Source organism: Scyliorhinus torazame, chromosome 12 (genome assembly GCF_047496885.1).
Source record: "Scyliorhinus torazame isolate Kashiwa2021f chromosome 12, sScyTor2.1, whole genome shotgun sequence".
Lineage (NCBI taxonomy): Eukaryota > Metazoa > Chordata > Chondrichthyes > Carcharhiniformes > Scyliorhinidae > Scyliorhinus > Scyliorhinus torazame.
This window is the reverse complement of record NC_092718.1, coordinates 23,766,183-23,782,847: the sequence shown is the minus strand read 5'-3', so window position 1 is coordinate 23,782,847 and position 16,665 is coordinate 23,766,183. Positions and strand designations below refer to the sequence as shown.

At 45.7% G+C, this 16,665-nt stretch overlaps 2 protein-coding genes across 6 annotated transcripts in view; one reads left to right on the top strand and one right to left on the bottom strand.

Annotated features, from left to right (window-relative positions):
* LOC140387436 (retinaldehyde-binding protein 1-like) overlaps window positions 1–9,177 on the top strand; it is a 62,497-nt gene extending 53,320 nt beyond the window's left edge. For all 5 annotated transcript variants that reach the window (XM_072470544.1, XM_072470543.1, XM_072470541.1 and 2 more), the window contains exons 6-8: window positions 177–335; window positions 1,596–1,706; window positions 2,726–9,177. In XM_072470544.1, the coding sequence (XP_072326645.1) occupies window positions 177–335; window positions 1,596–1,706; window positions 2,726–2,884 (429 nt within the window). In that variant the 3' untranslated portion in view covers window positions 2,885–9,177. The remainder of the gene's footprint in view (window positions 1–176; window positions 336–1,595; window positions 1,707–2,725) is intronic.
* LOC140387435 (monoacylglycerol lipase ABHD2-like) overlaps window positions 1–16,665 on the bottom strand; it is a 187,346-nt gene that overhangs the window by 49,203 nt on the left and 121,478 nt on the right. The window lies entirely within an intron of this gene.

Sequence of the window (16,665 nt, the reverse complement as noted above, 5' to 3'; positions counted from 1 at the left end):
GATTCAAGCATCCGCAGTAATTTTCTTTTATCATCCTGTTGAAGCGGGCTCCTCCCCCACCCTACTTATAGCCCTGGCAGTGGTGCCGGCAGGTAAAATCCACCCCAATGTTTCTTTCAGCGACTGGACTCAGAAGATGATTGCAAGTGATTTAGAGCAGTTCTCTTCATTGTTAGATCCTTCGTGCTTATTGTGTGATCCTGGAGAAACTTCTAGAGAACGAGGAGACACAGATTAATGGATTTTGCATCATTGAAAACTTTAAGGGATTTACGATGCATCAAGCCTCTGGCATCAAGCCCTCAGAGCTCAAGAAAATGGTAGACATGCTTCAGGTGAGTGTAGCTGGCCATTAGCCAGAGGGAATGGTTCTTTAGATATCTGTGTTACAGCAGAACAGGTGGCAGGGGCTAAAAGGCCTACACCTGTTTCTGTCTTCCTTAAACCATAACACGCAGGAGCAGAATTACGCCATTGGCCCATCGAGTCTGCTCCACCGATCAATGAGATCATGACTGATTTGATGTATAATCATCCTTAACTCCACTTTCCCAGCATATCCTGTGATCCTTGATCCCTTTACTGATTTAAAATTTCTCTTATCTCAGCCTTGAATATGTCTAATTACCCAGCGTCGACAGCTCTCTGCGAAAAGGAAATATGTGCGGACAATTCAAGGAAAGAATCATGTTTCCCCCACCTTTTCTCTTCTAAAAAAGGAACATTATTTTGTTTTGAGTCTATGTGGGTAGAGTTTGTAACTACATTTCCAGCTAATTTCCCTCCCTATCCTCATTGTTCTGTGGTCCAACTTAATTTCTCCGCATTCCACTTGGCCTGCGTTGTTAGCCTCTAGCTGAGGTGTTTCCACCAGTGCTGCTCCAAACCTGCCACTGGAAGGAACTTGGCAGTCAAGGCCTATGATTTTTCCTTCCCTCCACCTCCTCCTTGGGGAGTCCCAGACCTCCAGTCACCACTTCCCCAAAGCAGCTCAGCCGAAATTGGAAAGTGGGTAGGGAGGCATCTGAAACCTTTGCGGCATCGTCACAATCCGATTTAACTCAAACGGGCTGGACTTAAAAAACAAATCAGGAGGGATCAAAAGATTTCGAAGGACTGAATCACAAAAGCTGATGGTTTGATTTTTGGCTCATTTGTAAAGTGATGCTCTAAACATCGAGCTCTAAGCATTGAGATGCTTGATGGCGGCACGATAGCACAGTGGTTAGCACTGTTGCTTCACAGCACGAGTGACCCGGGTTCAATTCCTGCTTGGGTCACTGTCTGTGAGGAGTCTGCACGTTCTCCCTGTGTCTGCATGGGTTTCTTCTGGGCATTCCGGTTTCCTCACACAAGTCCCGAAAGACGTGCTTGTTAGGTGAACTGGACATTCTGAATTCTCCCTGTGTACCCAAACAGGCGCGGAGTGTGGCGACTAGGGGATTTTCACAGTAACTTCATTGCAGTGTTAATGTAAGCCTACTTGTGACACTAATAAAGATTATTATTAGATTATTATTAGAAGAGTCAGTGAGGAAAGTGACAGCAAATAAAGTTTAATTGTTCCACGTTTGTTCTGCTTTTTGAATGTTCAGGACTCCTTCCCTGCCCGGTTTAAAGCTGTGTACTTCATTCATCAACCTTGGTATTTCACCACAACCTACAACATGGTCAAGCCTTTCTTGAAGAACAAACTACTGGAGAGGGTAAGTGAAACTCAAAGGATATCTACTGTACTTTTAAGCATCTTTCCAACTTCTTGCTTATAAGTTCTATTAAGAATAGCTCCACAATGTTCTATTCAAAAACTCCAAATAATTCACTGTTCTAACGGGTCTGCAACTCTTTCCTGTCTCAGGAGATCAAAGCTAGGTTTGGAGAATAAATTACAAAGGAATGTTATTGAAGTAGGCAATATAAATTGCCTCAAGAGTTCCAGGAAGAAAATAGGGACTGATCGAGATAATGCGAAGCAAGGTGGATAATAAACGCAAAATACTGCGGATGTTGGAAATCTGAAATAACTACAGAAAATGCTGGATAAACTCAGCAGGTCTGTCAGCATCTATGGAGAGAGAAACATAATTAACATTTCGAGTCCACATGACCCCTGTACATCTATATGAGTCACATTGGACTCGAAACGTTAACTCTGTTTCTCTCTCCACAGATGCAGAACTTACCCAGCATTTTCTGCTTTTATATCAAATCCGTACCTGTATTTAGTGAAGGGACTGTGACTTTCAAATACAAATGTAAGTGTAAACGTTAATGCCTTGATGTAAAAATTAAAAAACAAAATAAAATCAATAAATAATCATGCTGTTTTGAAACATTTAAACAAAATCTATTTAAGCAGTTACTGTGGGTATTAGCATTTGCAGTTACTGAGAGGAAAAATAACGAATGACAAAATATTCAGAATGCATTTGAATGATTTATGGAACTTTAGAATCAGGGTAATCTAATCTAACTATAAAATATCTGCAATTTGCCTCAGTCATTGCGACACCTTTAACAGTGAAAAGATCTGACACTTGCCACTTAAGAGGTATTGAAGATACTTATATTGTGTCATCAACTGAACATGTGCCCTACAGACCAAACTTAATATACAATTGCTTATCCGCTCAATTTAGTCCTTTTAGAGGTGATTTTATTTACCGAGCTTTTGCCCAATTGAATTACTTATGACGCAGAATAAACATGAACTGTTTCTTCACAGGTTTATATCCATGGCGAGGAGCTGGAAGACTTTTTCAAGGAGATTGAAGCTGATATTCTCCCAGAAGAATTCGGTGGGAATCAACCTAAATATGACGGCAAAATGGTTGCTGAGAAAATCCTTGGTCCAAGCGTTGAGTCAGAAGATACTGCCCTTTAGTGACCCATTAACGGTGTTGAAGAAAGCCTCAAATAGTGAGGGTACAGATTAGTTATTATATTATACTCAAGGTTTTTTTTTCAAAGAATGGCCGACTTAAAGTGTTGTACCCCACAAACTGAATTTTTCAGAATTCACTCCATGTTTCCTGTACGTATTTGGTGTTTCCATGGCAGGCCCAAGCTACAACTAAACCATTGGGAAATGTAAAATTAGCATTAAAGGGGGTTTCATGAGAAGCAAAATACAGCTCTGCCAGTGGTTTAATAAATGCAGACAGGCATGACTTTATACATCACCTTAACACATCCCTCAGAGTCACCTCCAATTGGTGAAGCAGATATTAGGTGAGGTCACATCGAGAGGAAATACTGTAAGATTTAATTCAGGTTTACAGTGCATGTCTGTAGATGCACAGAGTGTGGTAAATAAGGTTGGAGAGCTGGAGGTGCAATTGGTCATGTGGCAATATGGTGCTGTGGTATAGCAGAGACTTGGCGCAAAGAAACGGCAGGGCTAGATATTAAATATTCCTGAATATGAGGTATTCAGGGAGGTTAGGGAATGAAAGAGAGGAGGAGCAATGGCAGTATTGATTCAGGAGTATTACAATATACTGGAGAGAGAGGATATCCCGGAAGTGGGGGGCGGGGTGAGTCAAGGACAGAATCTATTTGGTTTGAGTTAAGAAACAGCAGTGGTGCTGTTGCCTCCTGGTTTATTATATTGGCCACCAACTAATGGGAAAGGTATAGAGGAGAAAACTTGCAGGAAAATGACAGAGGGGCAAAATTTATAGATTGGTGATAAAGGGGGACTTAAATGATCCCAACATAAACTGAGAAAGCAATAGTACACAGAGCGGAGTGGGAGATGTGTTTCTGAAGCGGGGTTAGGGGAATTTGCTTGATCAGTACATTTTTTTCCCCAATAAGGAAAGAGGATTTGCTCGATCTGGTTGCAGGGAATGAGGATCATGTCAGTCGGGAGACATTTAGGTAACAACGATCATAGTGTCACGAGATTTAGGTTGGTTCTGAAAAAAAGACAAGGAGCAATCTAGAGTAAAATATATTTAGTTGAAGGGCGTCATTTAAAGTGGGTTGAGGATAGACCTTCCCTGGGTGACTTGCAGTGAACAATTAGCAGACAACACTGTGACAGAACAATAGACTGCCTTTGTCGAGTTGATGGTTTGGGTACAGTTGAGGTCTGTTGACACAAGGGGAAAAGTAGGGCAAATAAAACCAGAGTTGCTTCGGTGGTGAAAGAGACAGATGTTAGGACACGAAGAATTAGATGTTAAGCAGTATCTGGGCGGCCTCCAACATTCTATATTCAGTAAAGTTGAGGCCATCCGAAACTCTGCTCCATTTCTCAACTCACACCAAGTCCTATTCGTCCATCCCTCCCTGTGCTTTCTGGCCTACATTGATTTCCACTTAAGCAGCACCTCGATTTTAAAATTTTCACCACTTTCAAATCCTTCCATGGCCTCCAGTTTACGTTAGGATAATTAAAATTCCCCTTTATTACTAATTTATAGGTTTTTTTGCATCTCTCAGTAATTTCCCTGCTTCCCTGTCTCTGAAATCTTCTCCAGCTCCACAGTACGACAAGACGAGCACTCCGCCAATTTCGGCTTCATAAATGGCCCCAAATAAAATCACTCCACTGGTCTGCCCTCACCTGTTCTGCCCTACATGCCACTCCAGACCCATGCGGTGGGATTCTCCGAGCCCGAGCTGGGTCGGAGAATCGGCCGGGGGCGCGGGAATCCCACCACGCCTCTCCGACGCTGGGACGCCGATTCTCCAGTTGTAAGCGACCCCGCAGCGATTCTCCGCACTCGACGGCTGAGTGCGTTCTGGCTGCGGGGGGGGCGTCCTGGTGTGGGGGCGGGGGGGATCCGACTCCGGGGAGGGGGGGGCCTCCACAGTGGCACGACCCGCGATCGGGGGCTACCGATCAGCAGGCACGCTCATTCTGGGGGGGGGCCTATGTTCCTCCGCGCCGGGTCCCTGTAAGGTTCCGCCATGTTGCGCAGGGGCCGGCACGGAGACGGCAACCACGCGCATGCGCCAGCGTGGAGACGGCCGTCGCGCGCATGCGCGGACCCGTACCGTCCGTCATGCACATGCGCGGTCCCGCGGCGGCCGTGCAGGGCCGGCTTTCGGCCCTGGAGCAGTGCACAGCACTCTAACGCTGTTCTAGCCCCCTGAAATCCAGAGAATAACTGGGCCAGGAGGCCCGTTGACACCGGTGTACACCACTCCGGTGTTTACGCTGGCGTCAACACTTGGCCGGGATTTCGGAGAATCCCGGCCATGACTCTTGGCTGTTGCTCAGTTCAAGGGCAATTAGGGATGGGCAGCAAAGGGCTGGCCTTGCCAGTGATGCCCACATCCCATGAAATAGTATCAGGGCGCCACGGTGGCACAGTTGTTAGCACTGCTGCCTCACAGCACCAGGGACCCTGGTTCAATTCCGGCCTTGGGTGACTACCTGTGAGGAGATTGCACTTTGGATTGGATTTGTTTAGTTGTCACGTGTACTGAGGTACAGTGAAAAGTATTTTTCTGCGAGCAGCCCAAATAGATCATTTAGTACATGAAAAGAAAAGAAAATACATAATATGGCAACATAAGGTACACAAGGTAAATACATAGACACAGGCATCGGGTGAAGCATACAGGAGTGTAGTATTAATCAGATCGGTCCATAAGAGGGTCGTTAGGAGTCTGGTCAGCATTTTGTATGTCCTGCCCGATGGAAGAAGTTGGAAGAGTGAGTAAGCCGGGTGGGAGGGATCTTTGATTATGCTGCCCGCTTTCCCCAGGCAGCGGGAGGTGTAGATGGAGTCAATGGATGGCAGGCAGGTTTGCGTGATGGACTGAGCTGTGTTCACGACTCTCTGAAGTTTCTTGCGGTCCTGGGCCGAGCAGTTGCCATACCAGGCTGTGATGCAGCCCGATAGGATGATTTCTATGGTGCATCTGTAAACGTTAGTAAGGGTTAATATGGACATGCCGAATTTCCTTAGTTTCTTGAGGAAATATAGGCGCTGTTGTGCTTTCTTGGTGGTAGCGTCGACGTGGGTGGACCAGGACAGATTTTTGGTGATGTGCACCCCTAGGAATTTGAAACTGCTAACCATCTCCACCACGGCCCCGTTGATGCTGACAGGGGTGTGTAGAGTACTTTGCTTCCTGAAGCCAATGACCAGCTCTTTAGCTCTGCTGGCATTGAGGGATAGATTGTTGTCACTGCACCACTCCACTAGGTTCTCTATCTCCCTCCTGTAATCTGACACGTCGTTGTTCGAGATCCGACCCACTATGGTCTTGTTGACAGCAAACTTGTAGATGGAGTTGGAACCAAATTTTGCCATGCGGTCGTATGTGTACAGGGAGTAGGGGGCTAAGTACGCAGCCTTGCGGGGCCCCAGTATTGAGGACTATCGTGGAGGGGGTATTGTTGTTTTTTCTTACTGTTTGTGGTCTGTGGGTCAGAAAGTCGAGGATCCAGTTGCAGAGGGAGGAGCCAATTCCTATGCTTTGATATAAGCTTGGCTGGGATCATGGTGTTGCAGGCAGAGCAGTAAACAATAAATAGGAGTCTGATGTAGGAGTCCTTGTTGTCCGTGTTAGCGTGGGTTTCCTCCAGGTGCCTCAGTTTCCTTCCACAGCCCAAAGATGTGCAGGTTAGGCGGGTTGGCTATGCTAAATTGTCCCTTAGTGTCCACAAGGGTTACGAGGTTACGGCAGAGCAATGGGTCCTGGGTAGGGTGATCTTTCGGAGGGTCGGTGCAGACTCGATGGGCCAAATAGCCTCCTTCTGCACTGTAGGGATTCATGATGATGATGGTGGCTGTGCCTCCGGTAGTCAAGGCACTAAAGTTTCATACTTCCCTCCCAAAACGTCTCCACTTTTCTCCTTTTAAGTCACTCCTTAAAACCCACCTCTTTGATCAAGCCTTTGGTCAGTTGTGGCTCGGTGTCAAATTCTGCTTTGATACTTCTGTGAAGTGCCTCGGAACTTTTTATTGTGTTAAAGGTGCTATATAAATAAACATGCTATTATCTTAAAGGAGCAGAGGTAACAAGACAATAACATTTAGGGAGGGACTTCCAAAGCTCAAGGCCTAGACAATGGTGGGGCAAAATGGTGCCCCATTTAGAATACTGTGAGCAATTTTGGGCCCCACACCTCAGGAAGGACATACTGGCACTGGAGCGGGTCCAGCGGAGATTCACACGGATGATCCCAGGAATGGTAGGCCTAACATACGATGAACGTCTGAGAATCCTGGGATTATATTCATTGGAGTTTAGGAGGTTGAGGGGAGATCTAATAGAAACTTACAAGATAATGAATGGCTTAGATAGGGTGGATGTAGGGAAGTTGTTTCCATTAGCAGGGGAGACTAGGACCCGGGGGCACAGCCTTTGAATAAAAGGGAGTCACTTTAAAACAGAGATGAGGAGAAATTTCTTCAGCCAGAGAGTGGTGGGTCTGTGGAATTCATTGCCACAGAGGGCGGTGGAGGCCGGGACGTTGAGTGTCTTTAAGACAGAAGTTGATAAATTCTTGATTTCTCGAGGAATTAAGGGCTATGGAGAGAGAGCGGGTAAATGGAGTTGAAATCAGCCATGATTGAATGGTGGAGTGGACTCGATGGGCCGAATGGCCTTACTTCCGCTCCTATGTCTTATGGTCTCAATGAAATTGGGGTGCACAGGGTGCCATGATTGGACAGATATTTGTGGAAACATGCTGGAAGAGGTTAGATACAACAACTGCAGATCCTTTCACCTTAATTTTCATGTTTAAAGTCTGCTAAAGTTTCAATAGCATGGGATAAACTGCTCCCCAAAGTATCTCGAAATCATCTTATATTTTGCTACAAAATGTTGAGCACTTTTATTTTCACTCATCTGGACCAGCCGTTTTGCAGGAAATCTTTCCGACTGATTGTTCAGTAGTTGAGAACAGGTCAACATCAAACAGCTCAGTATTGGACCTATATTTTAGACGCAATTCTATAGAACAGATCGATAGGTGCAAAACAGAGCAAATTCAATGCTTTCAGAGACCTGCCGCTAAAATTGGCACCAATTTCAAGATCATCTAAACGTGAGCTGCCCTAGCTGTTAAAGAGACGACACAGTGGTTAGCCCTGCTGCCTCACAGTGCCAGGGTTCGATTCCAACCATTGGTGACTGTGTGTGGAGTTTGCACGTTCTCCCCGCGTCTGCTTAGCTTTCCTCCGGGTGCTCCAGTTTCACCCCACAGTCCAAAGATGTGCGGGTTAGGTGAATTGGCCATGATAAATTAATAATAATAATAATCTTTATTAGTGTCACAAGTAGGCTTACATTATCACTACAATGAAGTTACTGTGAAAATTCTCTCGTTGCCACATTCCGGCACCTGTTCAGGTACACGGAGGGAGAATTCAGAATGCCCAATTCTCCTGACAAGCACGTCTTTCAGGACTTGTGGGAGGAAACCGGAGGAAACCCACGCAGACACGGGGAGAACATGCAGACAGACATCCGCAGAACATCCGCACAGACAGTGACCCAAGGCGGGAATCAAACTCGGGTCCCTGGCCCTGCGAAACAACAGCGCTCACCAATGTGCTACCGTGCCGCTCTTGCCCTTAGTGTCCAAAGGTAGGATGGGGGAGTGGGCCTAGGATGGGTGCGCTTTCAGTGGGTTGGTGCAGACTCGATGGGCCAAATGGCCTCCTTTTATACTGTAGGGATTCTATGATTCTTGCATGACTCTATCAGTGTCGTACTGCGCCATGTGGACAGGACAGATTCCAACTGATGCTGAGTTAGGTGTTCTTAACTGGGATAGTAACGGGTTCGGAAATGTGGAGGTTGGCGCTATAATTGTCCTCAGAGTCCCGATAGGGAAGGAAAAGATGAGCTAAGGTTTCTACTATTGATACCTACCAAGTGATATTCCCTTCCTCTGCTACTGGTAAGTCTACATGGCAGGACAGCAGCTGAGGACAGGACTGAAATTGGACAACCGCTCAACAGCTGGACTCATGCATGAAGAGGATGAGGTGCGAAGCAACGATTTTGGTGGATTTGTGACCCAGCGCGAGACCAGTGGTGAAGAAGAAGGGAGAAGATTGACAGACAACGTGGAGGACAGCAGTAACTGGAGAAAGTCTGACGCTACACCCACACCACTCAACCACAAAGATAATGTTCAATGCATTTGTTAGACATGTTCGCTGCTGGAAAAATAAATAGAATTTAACATGAAACAAATGCAGAATATCTGAGTTTGATATTTTTAAAAATGTTTTAAAACATCTTTTCTTCCTCCCTGTGATGCAGCCTTTTCTGTACAAACAACATCGAAATTGGCACTTGTTGGGGCAAATTTGAGGGAACTTTATTCTGCTTCCAGCGGCAGTGAGGGAACAGTGATATATTTCCAAGTCATGTGATGGTGTTCCCATTCATCTGCTGCCCTTCTCTTACTAGATGGTGGAGTTTTGGAAGGTATTGTCGAAGGAGCCTTAGTGAGTTGCTGCAGTGCATCTTGCAGGTGGTACACAGGGCTGAGACTGTGTGTCAGCACAGGAGGGAATGAATATTTAAGATGGTAGATGTGGTGGCAATCAAGAGGGCTCCTTTGTCCTGGATGGTGTTGAGATTCTTGAGTGTTTTCAGAGCTGCACTCATCCCGGTAACTACTTAATGACATTTACCACTTTTCACAAGTGAGGTGGGAGCTTCATAACCAGTTCAGTAACACAGTGGCCATAATCAGCCCACATAACAAAGTAATTGATGTGGTCCCAATGCTATTTCCATCGGGTGGAATACACTACCATCCCTTGACTGACATCTTTGTATCCTCATTGGCTACAGGTGAGATCCCAGAGGACTGGAGAATAGCTAATGTGGTACCGCTGTTTAAGAAAGGTAGCAGGGATAATCCAGAAAACTGTAGGCCGGTGAGCCTCACATTGGTAGTAGGTAAATTATTGGCGAGAATTCTCATGGGCAGGATTTATACCCATTTGGAAAGCAATGAACTCATTAGTGATAGACAGCATGGTTTTACGAAGGGGAGATTGTGCCTCACTAACTTGATTGAGTTTTTTGAGGAGGTGACAAGGATGAATCATGAGGGGAGGGCGGTGTATGTTGTTTACATGGACTTCAGTAAAGCCTCATGGCAGACTGGTACAAAAGGTGAAGTCACATGGGATCAGAAGTGAGGTGACAAGATGGATGCAGAACTAGAAGGCAGAAGGTAGCAGTAGAAGGGTGTTTTTCTGAATGAAAGGTTGTGACTAGTGGTGTTCCACAGGGATTAGTGCTGGGGGTTCTGTTGTTTGTAGTTATACATAAATGATTTAGAGAAAAATATAGTTGGTCTGATTAGTAAGTTTGCAGATGAAACCAAGGTTGGTGGAGTGGCAGATAGTTTTGAGGATTGTCAGAGGATATAGCAGGACATGGATAGGTTGGAGACTTGGGCAGAGAAATGGCAAATGGAGTTTAATCCGGACAAATGTGAGGTAATGCATTTTGGTTGGTCTAACATAGAGGGGAAATATACAGTACATGGCAAAACTCTTCGGAATATAGAAAGTCAGAGAGATCTGGGCATACAGATCTTTTAAAGTGGCAACACAAGTGGACAAGGTAGTCAAGAAAGCATATGGAATGCTTGCCTCCATTGGACGGGGCATCAAGTATAAAAACTGGCAAGTCAAGCAACAGTTGTATAGAACATTTGTACGGCCGCACTTGGAATATTGCGCACAATTCTGGTCGCCACACTACCAGAAGGATGTCAAGGCTTTGGAGAGGGTGCAGAGGTTTACCAGGATGTTGCCTGGTCTGGAGGGTGTTAGCTTTGTGGAGAGGCTGAACAGACTCGGACTGTTTTAATTAGAACGATGGAGGTTGAGGGGAGACCCGATAGAGGTCTACAAGATTATGAGGGGCATTGATAGATTGGATGGGCAGGCACTCTTTCCCAGGGTGGAGGGGTCAGTCAGCAGGGGGCATATGTTTAAGGTCTATGGGGCAAAGTTTAGAGGAGATGTGCAAGGCAGGTTTTTTACAGAGAGGGTGATGAGTGATTGGATCGCGTTGCCAGGGGAGGTTGTGGAAGCAGATATATTAACGGCATTCAAAAGGCATCTTGACAAATACATGGATAGGATGGCTATAGCGGGATACGGCACTAAGAAGTGCTGAGGGTTTTGGCCAAGGGTGGTATCATGACCGGTACAGGCTTGGAGGGCCGAAGAGCCTGTTCCTGTGCTGTATTGTTCATTATTCTATCTCCATCTCTGCAGACAATGAGCAGCTTTTTGTCTAAAATAATGAGAGCTTTCCTCCTTCAATGTGCTAACTCTGGCTGGCATGGAAATTCAGCAGGCATTGGTCACATCCTGCAATCTCATCATGTGGCCTTCCATTTCCACAAGCATAGAGATTGTGTGCCAGCAGTCTATACAACAGTGTGTGCGCGTGTGTGTATGGGGGGGGGGGGGGGGGGGGGGGGTTGCTACTTTTATTAACAAACCACAAGCTGCAAATGTTTCTTGTATTGACCGAATGACCACACAACCAGCATGTTAGTTCAAAAGACAGTTTATTATTAAGCACAAGACTTATCTCTATGTGCAATGATATACGCTACACATTAAACTACACCGATCAACTAAGATGACCTTTACTTAATTTCTGGATGACCGGCCGTGTGTCGGCTTGAAGTCGTCTCGGTTGCGGCTCGTCTCTCTCAGGTAGCGATCGCAGGTCTTGAATTTGGCTGGTCGTTATGCTGCAGTTGGTGTGGGCACAGGCCGGTCCCAAAAGAGACCAATCCCTAGTGGCGCAAGGCCTCTTATCCTTCTCCTCTTTTGCGCCCTTTTGGGTGGTACTAACTCAGGATCCAATGGATCGATAGGGTGTCGCTCTCCCTAATCGATACTGGCCAATTTAAGGGCGGGTACCTCGCTGGCTGGGCGGGTCCTAGTTACCATTGTCCCAAGTACGTATGTCCTTCCAAATAAGGAGGTGGCGCCGGTGAGTCTGCTACTGTTGCTATTCTTTAATTTGAGTCTATTGTCCTGGGGAAATCGGTGATTGACCTTGAACAGGTGCAAATTTCAGTTCGGTTTGGTTTCCCTTTGCCCAATACTGTCTGTCTGTGTCCCGACTTGACCACAATTGCCATTATCCTTTGCGGGCGGCCATTTTAGATGGACACAGGGGTCACAGTTGAACCTGGCCCTGTCCTTATTTAACAAGCAGAACTTGAAGCGGGACAGAGATTTTATGGGTAGTGAGAGACAGAGGGAGAAAGAGAGATGTAGATGGCAACAGGTAGACAGGGATAGAAGCTCACCTGTGACAAATGGCTGAATTCATACAATATTTTACATGGCAAAACACGTGAAACACATTGTGCGGGGGGGGGGGGGGGGGGGCACGGTAGCACAATGGTTATCACTGTTGCTCCACAGCTTCAGGGCCCCAGGTTCGATTCTCGGCTTGGGTCACTGTCTGTGCGGAGTCTGCACGTTCTCCACGTCTGCGTGGGTTTCCTCTGGGTGCTCCGGTTTCCTCCCACAGTTCAAAGATGTGCAGGTTAGGTGGATTGGCTATGCTAAATTGCCCTTAAGTGTCCAAAAAGGTTGGGTGGGGTTACTGGGATACGGGAATGGGGTGGAGGTGTCGGCTTAAATAGGGCGCTCTTTCCAGGGGCCGGTGCAGACTCGATGGGCCGAATTGTCTCCTTCTGCATTGTAAATTCTATGATTATGTTGGCGCTTATCCTCCATGTGAGCAAAGTCCTGCTTCCCATATCCCTATTCTGTTTCCATATGACCTTCTTTCCTTCAATCATCTATCTATCCTGGATGTTGCTTCACTCACAAGCTCCGCACAGTCCCATGTGTCAAAAAGGTTTCCCTCCTGGCTGTATGAACCATTTACAGCTGATATGGCCTACCTCTCACCTTTCTTCCTGCACCTTTCACTCACTTCCAACTATTCATTACTCTCTGCTCTTGTTCCTTCCCTTCGCAATTGTAAACACACCCATCAAATCGCCCCTTGGGGATGGGAGGGTTAAAATCTGCCCTGTTGGAATGCAGCCCCGGAGCTGAATGCTCTCTCTGTACGTGTGGATCGGGTTATTCCAGAGAATGCCTGCTTGTGCTGTGCTGGATGGAAGCTCCTGCATTTGCTGCGTTCACGGGCCCAGGGAATGGGGTAAGGTTCCTGTCAGGAAATGAGCAGTGATGCTGTGGGACACCCGCCAATGGTTCAGAGATTTGTCCCAGACAGCAGAGCATTGAGGTGTTCAAGAAACATTACAATTGCTCACTCTTCAGGACCAGAGCTTTCATTTCAAAAGAGTCTGTTCAAATACTTTCCAGTGGCTAAACAGCACCCTCCACACGTCCCACCTCTGTAACATGCAGCATTTTGCCCCTGTTCTGTTACTTGGCTGGGGGCAGTGAAGTGGGGGTGGGGGTGAGGGTGAGATGTTGGTTGGACAAGGAGGTATCTCATGACCCTTTTTTTGTCCCATCCTGCAAAAAATGTACCCATTGTGCACCTTCTTCACAGCGCCCCATGGCTAAATATCCTTGTGACATGTACTCGCTGCCTCAGCTCACATGTGGGGAATGGTCACTTAAATGAGTCCGCACAAGGCTGTATGGATCTGTATCCCAACAAGTCAGGGGAGAAGGGAAATTAAGGAGGTAAAAGTTAAACAAGTCACTGTTCGAAACACATTTGTGTCAACATCATAAACTTGCCCCGTTAGAAGTGTTTTTACTGGTTTCACCTGAAATTGTTTCTTGTTGTTTGTCACCTCCCATAAACATGTTGGACATTCCAGCAGAACAGGGCAGCGTGAGGGAACACCAGGGGGTGCTATCACCCCACCAGTTGAGAGAAAGTGGCTGATTTTTACCAAGGTTTCAGCGTGTTCAGAAATCTGCTCTTATTTCCGTTTGTTAGAAACACATTTATAGGGTGCTTGGAGTGCAGGTTAGGGAGATGTACTCATCCCCACTCTGATGTAAAATCGGAAAATAATGGCAGGAGGTCTCTCAGTGTCTGAGGGCAGAAAGGACAGGTTAATATTTTGGGTGTGAACTCTTGGTGAGGGTTGAACACATATCTAGGCTGGTGCAGCAGAGTGCCATCCTTTTGGGTAAACAGTGGTCTCAGCTGCCCGTTCTGTTGGTGCAGGTGAATGTTCAGAGATGCCAGATGACACTTTGAAATGATACTGGTCGACATCATTTCCTGTGCAGCTGTGCGGTGCTTGGGACTCTCTGAAAGATGTGATGTGTTATAGAAATAGATTATTTTATTCCTTCTTCACAACATCCGAAGGATGCCAGGGAGCACAAATACAGGCAATGGCTGAAATAGCTAATGACACTAAGAATAGGAACAGTCGGAAAGATTGGCACAGAAAGCATTTAATTTGCCAGCACTAATATCTCTTATCTTGGTTAACACGGAAAAATAGTTAAAAGAAAAACAACAGTTTTCACGTGTTTGATTATAGTTATTAATGAGAATGACAGATTGAATGTAGACACAGCTAGGGGAAGATGCATTGGGACTTTTGAAAATAGGGCTAAATGATCAACAATCTGAACCAAAATTTTGGTAGTTTAAAAAAAGCTCATCTGTTGATTTAATTGGGGAGTTCACAGGAGGAGTTCTAAGTATTATAATGGGTGCAGCAAAAGTGAACTAGTTTTCGGATATATTTTGACAAAAATGTTTACATCCTCTTTCATAGTGTGATACAAAGGAGACACTGGACTGCAATAAAGGCAGGCACCTACAATGGCGGTTATTTCATAGATTTGACATTTGGTGCTTGTTCTGAAGGCTGAGTTAATCTCAGTTGAGGGTCTGGGAGCTTGCAGGGGAGGAGGAATGCGAGGGACAGCATGGAGAGAATGTACTTTAATCTGAATTAAATTGCAAGTGTTGGAAAAACCTGGAATTAATTAAGCGGACCCTTTCCCACGGTCAAACTCCTGTCACTCCTCCAGATCTGATCACGAAACAGATTGCTGTTAATTATTGGGAATTACTTAACAAGATCAAGATGCTAAAAAATTTTAAGCAACCATTTTTTTTGCATTACTTTTTCTAATTCGCCTCACACTTGTACATTTAGTTTCACGGTACGGGGAGTAAATATATCCTTTACGTGTTGTATTTAAATATGTACAAAGTTATTTTTGAATATGCCGAATTCTCAGGGAGAAACGTCTGGCAGAAAGCAACATATTTAAGCAACAGGTGCTACATGGTGTCATTTGATCTGTGGCCCACTTGGTGTGATAGGTTAATTATTCACAACTGTATTGTTTTGGTCTCCAGTACAGTGTGTGTCGTGGACTGCCTCGGAGAGGATTCAGCATTTTCCTGATACTTTTCTCTTCCATGTGCTGCGCCTTCAGTTTTAGGGGATATAGAGATGCAGTTGGTTGCTGGGGTGTATAACTAACCCCAACCAATTTCCTGGAGATTTTATTTCTGTACAGCCAATAAAGTTGGAACTCATTTACCCAAAGTTACACAAGCTCACTTTCTTCCCCCTACTTCTTCAGAAGTTGCTGACTTCTTGGGGTATAGTTGCGTGGGGACTGGCATCCTCCACTACCCCATTCATTGTTCATGGGGAGGCCAAACAGCATTGAGAGGATACTCGAAGGTGGGTCATTGCTGGACCAATCATTACAGGCCACATTCTACAATGACAATAGCAACTAGCATTTAGGTAACACTTTTCAGATGTCAAGTAGCGCAAGACACTTTACATGAGAGTACTGACCGAATAGTGTGCAGAGGTTACAGTTGGCAATAGTTAAAGAGAAAGATTATATGGCTTTGAAGGCGTGTGTTTAGCAAAGAGATTCTAAGGTACTAACTTATTTTCCACTAAGTGCATGTTGGGATACAGATCTAAACAGGGCCGCAGCGATGGGCAGGTAAGGCCACCGATGGGTTTGAAAAAATCGCAATGTATTTCAAGTGAATTCCCAAGGGTCGAGGAGGCAATGGAAGCTGGCAAGGACATCGTTTTTTTTTTAAAACTGGTACCCAATTCATTTTTTTCCAATTAAGGGGCAATTTAGCGCAGCTAATCCACCAAACCTGCACATTTTTGGGTTGTGGGGGTGAAACCCACACAAACACGGGGAGAATGTGCAAACTCCACACAGACAGTGACCCAGAGCTGGGATCGAACCTGGGACCTCGGCGCTGTGATGCAGGGCTAACCCACTGCGCCACCGTGCTGCCCGGCAAGGACATAGTTGACAGATACGTAGAATACGCTGAGTTCTAGAATGTTGACTGCATGTAGGCTGGGTCGCAGGAGGCAAGGGAGAACATTTTTTTTATTACATGGTGAGTGCAGCAGTGTCAATCAGGGTCAACTGGTGTTAGGGCACAATGGGCTTGTAAAGAAAGAAAAGGACTGTCGGATGTAAAATCAGCCCTTGGCATGCGAAGAATTTACATTTTTTCAATCAATAAATCGCTTCACATCCTGGAGCCCTACCTCCTGCAAAATGCTGCAGTTGTCTTGGAATGTATAGCTTACTGTCACAAAGCAGCAGGTAACAGTAATGTTACCCAGATGAACTGTTCTTACGAACAATGTATGATACAGTGAGGAAAATGCAATATTGAGGTGCCTCAGCAAAGAATGCTTCTGAATAAAAAACAAATGTG